General features: G+C 36.3%; 1 protein-coding gene and 1 non-coding gene across 4 annotated transcripts in view; both read right to left on the reverse strand.

The window, feature by feature from the left end:
* TRPC7 (transient receptor potential cation channel subfamily C member 7) overlaps positions 1-7,413 on the reverse strand; it is a 128,200-nt gene extending 120,787 nt beyond the window's left edge. For all 3 annotated transcript variants that reach the window (XM_011362366.1, XM_011362364.1, XM_011362362.1), the window contains exon 1: positions 7,197-7,413. In XM_011362366.1, the coding sequence (XP_011360668.1) occupies positions 7,197-7,198 (2 nt within the window). In that variant the 5' untranslated portion in view covers positions 7,199-7,413. The remainder of the gene's footprint in view (positions 1-7,196) is intronic.
* Positions 7,414-10,395: 2,982 nt separating this feature from the next.
* Positions 10,396-10,514, reverse strand: LOC111741159. Its single transcript, XR_002780917.1, has one exon. It is a non-coding gene; the product is annotated as a 5S ribosomal RNA (ribosomal RNA).
* Positions 10,515-11,915: the final 1,401 nt, after the last annotated feature.

Consider the following 11,915-nt stretch of genomic DNA (forward strand, 5'->3'; position numbering starts at 1 on the left):
CCCATGCTATGACAAAACAGCAACAACATGCAAGCATGGCACACACCTCTGTTTCTACATCTACTGCTATTCTCTATGGAGACTGTACTTGCTTTCTGGTCCCTGAGAAACCTGAGCACTTACTAAGGGCGAGACGTGGCAGGGGACACCATCCTACTCACTGATGGACTATAGAGGTCCTCTTGAAAAAATTTAGACATAACTTTTTAGGATCAAACCTGGGTTGTTTTTTTTATGGTCGGAAGAACAGATCAATTTATATGCTAGCTTCATTTCTAACTTGCCCTTTCCCACTGTGGCATAGTGTAGAGGTTAATACTAGTACTACTAGTAATAGCAGTTAACATTTATTAAGCATCTATTACATGCTGGGGACTATACTAAGAAGTTAATATACTTTACATGTATTACTTGTGTAATTCTTCTGTGAATCCTGTAAGGTAGATACTATTATTGTCTTTATGTCAAATGAAGATCTTGTGACAAGTGAGGCTGAGAGACAGGCTTTGAAGTCAGAAGGTCTAGAGTTGCAATCTTGGCTCCACTTTTGCCAGCCTATGACTTTGGACAAATTACCTAACTTTTAGTTTGCCAGGGTTTTAAAATGGCTGAATGAAGAGAATAATAGTCATAGTATAATGTGAGCTTGAGCCAGGTGCCCAATCTCCAGCTAGCCTTGAGACCTTGAGCAGGTCCCCAGCTCAATATGCTTTAAGTATAAAATAGAGAGTCTGGACCAGATGTTCCCAAACACTCTACAGACTTAAACATTTCAAACTTTTCTGATCTCCAGTTGGGCTTACCCATATTTTCTGTTCTCCTTTTCTAGTCTACCCCCACTCACATTGCTCAAGTAATATTTGAATGGCATACATTTTGATAAGAGAGTATCTGTTCTAAAGAGTACTTACTTGAGGATTTGTTTTGAACTATTTTCCATGTTCCTTAACTGTCTTTTTGTTATTGGTCATGTCTCCATATGTTAAGAATACTCAGTATTTCACTTAAGCCATCTTAAAACATAATTACAGAGGAGGACTTCTGTATTAAAAGTAGTGTTTTGAGATTTTTTTTAAAGCGGTGTTACTCAGTCTTGTAATTAAAAAAAAAATTGGACTGGCTTTAGTTTTCTGCTCATTTTACCTTTTGACTTGCTCAGACCCTTTCAGTTTTAGCTCTTGTAGGGCCCTTTCTGGTATACAGCAAAGACTCTGAGGTCAGAGCTTGTACTCTCATCTTGCTTAGGTCAGAGTCACATTTCTTGGGAAAAACTGCTAGACTATTCAGTGGAGCAGCTTTTTAGCTGCAAAAAAGTAAAGGAATAATGATGGGCAACTCCCTCAAAAGGCAACTGTGGATAATAAATCCCAATAGAGAGTTCTGTGATCCTTTAGGGAGCGTCTGAACTGCCAACCACTTTTCTAAAGTGCACTTTGATAGAAGATTGTTGGGGAAAAGATTCTTAGGATTCAAGTTCATGAGCTCCTTCTGAGCCCATTACTCTCAACAGTTCTGTATTCTGGGGAGAGAGACTACTCACTGATGTCAAAGTAGTAGACCATAGATGAGGAGTCTATAAAAGAGCTTTTCAGAATAGAAGGACTCACAAATAGGGTGCAGGCATTTATTATTATAGGTTTTTCAAAAGGAGAGAAAGTGACTGAGTTGAAAGCTAAGCAGTCATCTCATTTGTATTCCTAAAGGACCTTGTTTCAGAGGATATTATGAACTCATTTTCAAGGTCTGTCATCTGGGTACACAGACTTAGGTGGGAATTGAGCCCCCCAAACACTAATAATCCTTTTTATAGAATTACTCAGCCTGTCCTATGATGAGGCTTCTGCCCTCCTCAGAAGCACCTCTCTGGACTTGGACATCACAACTCAAACCAAAAGAAGACAGTTTCCACTCAAGAGCATCTGAGCAGTGTGTCAGATGAAATGGCAGCTGCTCTAGAAGAAGCTTGAGCTTGATTCCATGTCACTTTTTCATTAGAGTTCTGCTCAAGAGGGAGAATAGGTCAGATTCCAAGGTCAAAGTATACAACTGTTGCACAGCAACAAGCCATGGGGAGATTAATTCAAAGGAAATGTAATAACTACTGAACCACATCAGAGAAGAGAAACATTTCACAAGGAATACATAAGTACTCAATCTAAATTCAGACTCCACATAAATATCATAGATGCTACAGCCTACAAACTTAAAGGATGTTGAAGCATTGTTTGTTAATTCCTCTCATTAAATGAACATAAATAGCAAAATATTAGCATTCTTATTATTTTAGGTAGAGAATCTTAGGTAGGTGAAGCAAAAAGACTAAACCTTAGGGAAAATAATTTCTGCACAAGAGTAGAAACATATATATATGTTTCTATAATTATTTCTTATAATAGAAAAAATGTGTATGTATTGTTAGTATTTATCGGAAGTTAAAATGTCCTCACCAGTTGAGATGCATTTTTCCGACTGACCTTCAAAGCAGACACCCAGATGTAGTAAGAAATAAGCAAGCATCTTTTTCCCAGCCTTTAAAACCTCAGCTCTGAGATGCATTTGAATGTTCACAGAATTGTCAATTCTTCAATTCTGCTCTTTTCCTAGCAGAATTTGGCATTGATGAAACTTTATGGACCTTCAAGTCATGTATGCATATAAGCATATAATGGGACATGCTACTCAATGAGATTGCTTCCAACATAAGGGGTTTCACAGCAGACCCTGGAGCCACATGAATTGATTCAGATATCAGTGGGGGCCTTTTACCTCACTGGGAGCTTCTTATTAGCTCTGATTCCCTCTTACTCTGATATCCCTCTAATGATGCCTTTTAAACATTTATTTTTTTAGCTTTATGAAGGTGTAACTGACGAAATGAAGAGAATCCCACTATCTAGTTAACACATTTATCACTGTATGTATGTATGTATGTATGTATGTATGTATGTATGTATGTGGTGAGAACATTTAAGGTCTACTCTCTTAGCAAATTTCAATTATGTAATAGTGTTATCAACTATAGTCACCATGTTTCACATTAGATCTTCAGACCTTATTCATCTGATAGCTGAAAGTTTGTACCTTTTTACTAACCTCTCACTATTTCCCCCATTTAAATATTTATACACCTAAGAATATATTTAGCCACTATATCCTTGTCATTTAATCTTGACCTTAGTCAGGCTTTAGTTATATGTTTCACATGGGTTGGAAAGAATCCACAAAGATATGTCAAAAAGATGAAGTCATCTAGTCCACAATAGCTGGTGTCCAAAGCTCACACTCATGAATCAGATGTGTTGTTCTTCTGGACTCCAGGGATTTAGTCACAGTCTTAGGGCCAATGACGAGCAAAATGATTCTTCCTAAAGTGCAATTAGCATTTGATTACCCATACTTTAATATTTTCCTTAAAAATGAACTTTGAATGCAAATGCCTTTTTATTTGCATATATTATTGAGATAATGAGGGATCAAACTCATCAAACACCTCAATTAAGATCCTGTGTTTTTCATTTTCTATAAATGCATACCTTGACATTTGATGTCATTGAGAAGAAGGGTTCCAGTGGAAACAAAACTGTATTTGAGAGGAGGACTGATTATTAAACTTCCTCTTAATCCTTCAGTTGCTATTTTTATCAAGCTGCTCTTACAGATGCATCAGCTAGTCTGAAGGAAGCCAGATGTCAGTGATCCATGAAAAAGTATGAATTTTGTATACTAAATCCAGCTGCAAATGAGCATGACCATAAAGCCTTTTAGAGACAGGGATTGTCGTTAATTACTGATGAAGAAAAGGCCACTTAATCAAATGTCTTTTTAGAGATATTTGTTGCCTTTTTTTTTTTTTTTTGAAAAAAATTGCTACATGCACCACAGGTCTCTGTGGAACTCATTCAAGCCTAAAACCAATGCAGTCTGTAACATTTCACAATTGAACATAGATCCAAACAAAATCCAAGAGTCATATCAATCACCCAGGAAAACTCTGGTTTGTGCATCCTCTCTTAAGTGTATATATTCTGAGTTTTAGTCCAGAGCAACAGTAATGAAATAGGCAAGTGATCTAGAGTCTTCTCCTAAACCTGAGCTCCCTTACCAATGGAAAGGGAGTAATAAAATCTATTTACCATTGGCCTCAGGACCACAGTGAGAATGAAATAATGTATATCAAATATACTGGATACTGTAAAACCTTATATAAATGTTCATGACAATAATGATCAAAACTTTACATATTAATACACTTAAGTAAATGATTATAAATTGGCTTACATTTCATTCTACACTGATATTATTCAGCTTGGCTGTTTTTCTAAATGACTACAGAATAGTGATAGTTAACATATATTACATGTTTGCCCTGTGCCAGACACTGCACTAAATGCTTTATATAAATTATTTTAAGTTCATACAACTCATATGATAAGCTTAGCTATTTTGTCACTGACTAATCACAATGATTAGCATTTATCACACATTAACCACATTGCAGGCACCATGCTGAATACTTCACATGTGTTATCATTTTAAATTCTCATAAACTACTATATGATATAGGTGCTGTTGTCATTCCCATTAAATAGATGAGGCTCAGATAAATGAACCACTTTTTCCAAGGCTAAACAACTTGTGAGCGGTAGACGAGAGAAAATTAAAGAGTCTAACCTGATTTCAGAGTCCATGCTGTTGGCTAGATGCTGCTTCCATTCACTTTCCTTCTGCATTTTTTTCTAAGTTTCTTTAGACTAAATTTTTTTATTAGAGTGCAAGATCCTTGAGGGCAGGGGACTATTACTTGTTTATATGGTATATGTACCTGGCATCTAGTACGCCTGACATTTGCCATATGGTACATGGTCAAATAACTTAATAAATTCTTAAATACTTGAATTTGGATTGTTCATTAAAGAAGACCAATAAAACAGAGGTGTTACTGTTTATCAGTAGTCTCCTTATAAATGCAGGAGCCGTATAATGTTTTAACTACTATTTTATATTTGTAGCTAAGTTTCAAGGCAAAATTATTTTCCAGTTAGCTCTATTATAAATAATGGCCCATAAGTTGCTAGAAGAGACAGTTAATATCGGAGAGTATATATATTAAGTCCCTTGGATGACTGGGGCAGAAAACTGAGGCATTCCCACTTCTGCATAATACTCCTAAAGTTTTTGTTATGTATTTCCAAAGGCATCCAGCTTATTTTTAAATATATTTTTTTTATTCTGTTGAGTGGAGATAAGATAGTGCATATAAATTACAGTGCCAAGTAAGTGCTCTAGTAACCCTGGATAATGTTAACTACTTTATCTTAACACAATTGTAATAATTCTAGCTCTAAAGCATTCAAGTTTCCATCTAAGCTAGTGACAATAATTTGTTTCTACAACATATGTATTTTGAATAAAAGAAAAAAGATATCCACCTATTATCTTGTGCTTATACATGAGCTCATATACCTCACCAGTCAGGTCCTATAGCAAACAAGCAAAGTATCCTTCTGCTTCTCATTACATTATATTGAGGTAGATATACTTTCCAAAAAGTTCTGTTGATGAGCAATATTTTTTTCCCATTGCATCATGGATTGAAAATATTACCTAGTGTTCCTGAATTTTAATAAATGATTTTATCATCAGTTTATTTTTCACCAAATCATCATTTCTCTAAACATTATTTAGAGAAGAGGTTATTCTCGGTATTTTCAAACTACCTTATGTATTAACCATTCAAGTATAATTAGTACTTTGTGTGTGCACCTTTTATTTATTCTTTTTTTAAATCCTTATTTGTCTCTTTAGAACTGGGGAGTTATGAAAATGGGTGTGTATACTTTGTGTATAGCTCCAGCTAGAGATAAACAAGTTCTATAGTTATATTTTCCCCCAAAATATTTGTCTTAGAATAAAATAAATATATGTAACCTTTTAATTGTTTCATTGACCTCTGTGGCAGAAGAGTCTGAAATGAACATCTACCAAGGAAGTAAGAGAGGCCCTTAAATTGTGAAATGACAATACTGAAAAAAGTATGCTGAATATTTATCTGGGGGAGGAAGTGTTGATTGCTTTTCCTAATAAGCAAGAGATCCTGGCGGCTCTTGTGTAGGATACAACATGCATCTGCAATTAGCCTCAATGAGGCTCTACATAGTTCTGATTTTTTCTGGGTCAATTACTGCCTAAAGGAGTTAGCTAGTCTACATGCCCCTAAGCTTAGGAATAAGTGTTTTTGGAAATAAATTTTTATGAAATTATAATTGTGACAAAGAACATTGGTAAGTTGTTAAATAATTGAACCAATGTCATTGTTTAAAAGATCTTAGAGAATGTGTTTCAGTCATATCCCTAATGAATATTATGGATTTAATGTGAATTCATTCATAAATCTGATGTGTGCTCAGTGCTTCAGAAATAGAACCCACCAGCAGATGGCATTCTGAGGCAAAAATTCATGGAGCGTCACCAGACAGGGTCAGTCATTATTGCCTCTTTCAAATCTACCCGAATCCATTAAATCTTTAAATTACTATTAATTGCAATAGCATCTTGGTTATATCTACTTAATCATAATTTAGATGAATTCACAAATTCAAACTTGAAAAAGGAGTTTCTGTGTTCCAGAGTTTCAAAGCTTATGTCAAAGCCCTGCCCAGATTATATCTCTTTTATTAGGAGCATATTAGTTTTAAATGGATGTCCAAAGGACATATTTTCAACAGAGAGGAGGAAAAAAAATAATCTCTTTCTTCTCACCTTTAGTTCTTTAATAGTGGCTACTTGTTAGAATACAGCCTTCTTCCTCTTCCCGTTCTCATATTTATATTAAGGTAAATGCAACCACACACAAAAAATCAAATTAAGCTGCTAGTAGTGAAGTAGAAGAGAACGCGTATACTCTTTTCTAGGATAAAAACTACACTCCCGCACAAAAGGACTGGGCTACCAGAATTTGTCTATTTCCAAATGGCTTTGTAAACTTAGACTTTTGATGAAAAGTAAATTCCTCTACCAACTCAATAAATAAGAAAAATTTCAGATCCAGATTTACATCTAACAAATCCAAGCAATGCAGAAGGGGAAGAGGGCTAATAAATAAAAGTTTAATTCTATAATTCAGCGAGGAAACAAACCTCTACTGGAAAAATCAACAAGAAAAAAATCATCAAGAAAAAATCATCATAGCTGCTTACATTGACGGTGAAATACGCAGGCTTGTCCCTCCTCTAGATGACCGGAATCCGGTGTTGAGTCGGGGGAATCTGACTCCCCATCGGTGGTAGCCTAGGAGGTGCCGCTCTCCATGGTGCTGAACTGTAAGAGCTGATCGAGAGCGGAGTTGGAGAGGATGTGAAAGCGCGCTCAGCTGTCCTTTGTGCTGTAATGGGTAAAAACTCGCCTTCTGAAGCAGACCCGCCTTACTGTTCTTTTTCTAATCTGGGGAAAATTTCCCAGGGAACATGACGGAGAGGGATCGTGTGTGAAGCTGGCATGTGGCGTGGTAATGGGTTGGCATAGTCCCCACCCCTTCTCCCAGACAGTAGCTTTGTAAGGGAGGTGGCAACTCTGCCTAGCTCCTCATATTTCTACCTGCCCCCCTCATGCCCCAGAACAGCACCAACCCCCCCCACTCACACACACAACTCACACACACACCCACACACACACTCTCCGTCTCTCTCTCTCTCTCTCTCTCTCTCTTTCTCACACACACACACACACACACACACACAGACACACACACCTCAATTATATAAGACAGCAGGTTTTGACTCTGGAGGCAGAATACTCATCTGTTTAAATAAATTAAAAATGAGAAATGAACTGTTTTTCTACCTGTTGTGTCTGTGTGTGTTTACAGAGGGAGGGAATTAAGAAAACTAAAACCAGAGGAACCTGAAGAGTGACAGCAGTAGTTTCCTTTAATAGGCTTTAAGGTCACACCCCACTTTGTCTTCTGTGAGTGATGTATCTTCTAACTTTACCTTTTTGTTTCATATCTTTTTGCATTGTCTAGGATCAGGAAGAGGTCAGTGGTGTAGATCAAATCTGATGTTAGTAAGAAAACTTGAAAAGGGTTAGCTTTCATTTGTAACTTTCCATTTTATGAAAGGAAATTCCTAATACAGAAACCTATTTTCCCCACAGTTCCCACTCTCACCAATTGCTGTGTTAACAAATGGTTTATGATTCTTAAACACTAAGGTGTTTTGATGGCCTCATTGGAGAGAAACCTCCTTAATTGAAATATTGCCTGTATGAGAGAAACCAGGATTGCTCCCAGGATCTACCTGGGTCACTGAACAATAAATTAGAGTGTTTATTCTTTAAAATCAACTCACGGATTAACAAATGACAGTCTGTAAAGACTATCTCTGTGTACAGATGCAATATTTAGGATTAAAGAGTTGGCTTATAATGTATTTTGCACAATGCCATTCTAGGTTTATATGCAAATCAGATTGAATTTGGTTCATTAATATGCTACTAGCATTTTCTCTGGAAACAATGTGGTGGGTGGGGAAGACCCTGGAATTTTGATTCACTTATTAACTGTGTGACCTTGGGCATGATACTTAACTTCATTGGATTTCAGTCTTCTCATATGTAAATGGTAGGTAATAATGCCTTTTTCCAAATGTGTGGTGATAATTAATTGAACTAATATATACAAACACCCAGAAAATTTAACATTTAAGAGATACATACTAAGTTTGAAGAGAAGTTAAAGTAATTCTCTAATTAAAATTCTAAAAAGCTTGACAACAAACTAATTTTATTCCTATAAGCTTTCTATACAAGCTTTTCAATGTTAATAATTGTACTTTATTGGATAAAATACCTTTTCAAAAAGAAATTTTCTTAAAATTAAGACTTTTTCTTTAAACCATTTTAGTCTTGAAGCACAAGGGAATTTTTAAAAAATTGGAATCAGCAACAAATACATTTAACTTATTTGAATAAAATGTAATTAAGAGCTATTTAGTATTACACTGAAGAGTAGAACAAAATATGCAAATCCAACAAAAGTTTCTTACACAAGCACAAAGTTAGAAGATTAGCAGTGACACTGATAACATACTTTTGATTGGGATCCTCATCATCATGATTAGTGAAGCAGTATAGAGAAAGTACTCTTAATCATAAAATGTTTTCTTAAAAATACTGTGTTGTAGCTTTTAGTTGACAGTGATGGAGAAGAAGTCTTATATATATGGAGGAAGTGAACTAATTATTTTATAGGTATGTTAACTGAAGACTGGTCAGAGTTAGAACAGACAGCTCTTCAAAAGTGGTAAGATGATGTTTAGCGACGGTTCTGTCCTAAGCGTCCACATTAGTAGAGAGAGCTGTATCACTTCTAGAGGATATCATATATGACATGTAAATACATACTTGTAATCTGAAAAATGTTACATATCTATAAAATATTTTCAATACATGAGATACAGAAGTAATTAGGTCTTCACTATCAATAGTTAAAACTCTTGGACTAAAAGCTGTCTAAGGTTCATGTGTAAGGTGTTGAGCTTTGTTTTCTCCTAGGCTCACAGGAGAATGCATACCACTTCTAGTCAAACTTCTTGTGTTTTAATTCCAAATTTTCCATTCCCCAAGCTTGTCCTTCAGTTATCTCACCTGTAAAATGAAAGGAAAAACAATTTCTCACTTGTAGAGTTATAGTGAGGATAAAATGAGACGACTCACATAAAGTGCTTACAGCAATGTCTGGCTCATAGTCAGAGCTCAGCACATGTCAGCTTTCATTGTTGCTTAACAGCTCACTCTATGACCGAACAGTGAACACACTATTGATCTGTAGTTCTCAGACTTCACGTGTTCCATCATCACCTAACCAGCCTGTTAAAAATATAAAAATACAAATTTCTGGTGATTCTGATGTAGATGATTCATAAATTACACTTTGAGGAAGCATCGCTCTTGTCTATTGGAAGACCAAATTGTTTTAGAAACTGCAGCCATGTATGAAAGTCTGTTTCAAGTGACTGAATCCTTTGGGATGCCAGAACTCAATCTAAGTTCTACTCTGCTGAAAGAAAGGTGTGTGTTACGCACCACTGAGTCAGCCCTGACTTCTGATGTCCCAGTGAATGTGTGATGTCCACAATGGTCTGTTCTCAACTGCCCTGCTTGGCTCCTGTAGACTCAGACTCATGCCCATTTTTTTTTAATGGAGTCAGTCCATCTCATATTTGGTCTTCCTCTTTTTCTACTGCCTTCTATTTTTCCTGGCTTTAAAGGTTTAGAATGTGTGGGGGTTTTTTTCTTTTTTTTTTTAGGCGAGGCAACCCTTGGTTGACCTCACAGATTGCAAAGACCTTGTCAGTTTACGATCCCTTATTATTATTTTTAAAAAAAAATTTTTTTTTACACCTACAGTACCTGGTCTTCCTAGGTGGTCTCCCATCCAAGTACTAACCAGGCCTGACCCTGCTTAGCTTCCGAGATCGGACGGGATCGGGCTTGTTCAGGGTAGCATGGCCATAGACTAGAATGTTTTTAAAGGTCTAAGATGCTGAGTGGGAGAATCATAGGCCACCTGTGTTTGCTAATTGGCCTTACCCAAAGGAAAAGTAAACTTTCTGTGTTTTCAAGATAGGAGGTAGTTTTATAACTTAGAACATGGTGTCTATGGGCAGTTAGGTTCCTGTCTCCCCACAGAAACTAGGAAATAAGGGTGCTAGTTCCCTTGATATTTACATTTCAAAGGGATGCCTCTCAAGTCCTTGAGAAAGACATTACAGGGTTGTAAAACTGGTAAGAAACTGCCTGCTCCCCCACCCTCAGGTATAATTGTCATATAACTTTAGTAAGAAGCTTTTTAAAGATTTATATGTCAAAGAAGTAGAGAAAGGTTTTACAGTGACAAGTTTTCTGAAATAAATGCTCTAAGGAAAGGGAAGCCTATCTAAAGTTTAGTCAAGCTGGAGGAATGATAAGGTCGTTTGGGTTATGACAGTGATGGTTTAGAGGTCTGAGAGATGTACAACTTGCTTTTCTTACCCCAGCTCTCACTAAAATTCCTGACTTGACCTTGAGCTGCTCATTACTAGACAAATCCCTCTTTTCCTTTTGAAAATGCATGAGCATTTTCCTTCCTGTGCTCATACACCAATGATTCCCACCTTAGTTCTGCTGAGTATTCCCTTTACAGATCTGTGATTCTCCTCTCTCATTTCCTTTCTGAACTTTTAATCTTTTATTATTATTATTATTATTATTATTTTTATCTCCTCTCCTTCCTTGTTTTGGGGGATAAACTATCTTTTGGCTTCCTTCCTGTTCTATTTTTCCATGAATCTCTGACTCTCAGTGTCTGCCTAGGAAAAAGAAAGGCTACACCAATACAATATAGAAGAATCTCACTCTTCTCAGATTTTCATAAAGTAGTGATCGAAAAGCTTTTTTCGAACTAGCGTCATAGCAGCAGAATGAATAGGTGATGAGAAGGACTTGTGGAATCAGAGGGACCTGGGTCCTAGATTTGCAACTTACGATGTAACTTTGGGTAAGCTTGTTAACTTCTCTAAGCTTCAATGCATTTGTTTGCAAAATATAGTATTACCATAAGAATTAACTAAGGAAATGGATATAAACCCAGTATCAAGTATTGATAGCATTGTTTCTTTGAAACAAAAACAAAAACAAAACAAAACTGCAAAACTAAGTCTTTGCCTGCATAATGCCAAGAGCTGCTTTGAGAACATCTAAGATAACATTTTCTCAGGTAGAACATCTGATCACTTCCCTCTTGTGCTAGATCTGCCCTCAAAATTAGGTTTGGTAGATTTGTATTGTGTCAACGTAGCAGAAATTCTGCAATTCCTAGCATTCATTTCCCTGCATAATTTTAAATCTGTTGGGCTATGGGAGGCATTTTGCAGGAGGAT

Source organism: Pteropus vampyrus, unplaced genomic scaffold, assembly GCF_000151845.1.
Source record: "Pteropus vampyrus isolate Shadow unplaced genomic scaffold, Pvam_2.0 Scaffold74, whole genome shotgun sequence".
Lineage (NCBI taxonomy): Eukaryota > Metazoa > Chordata > Mammalia > Chiroptera > Pteropodidae > Pteropus > Pteropus vampyrus.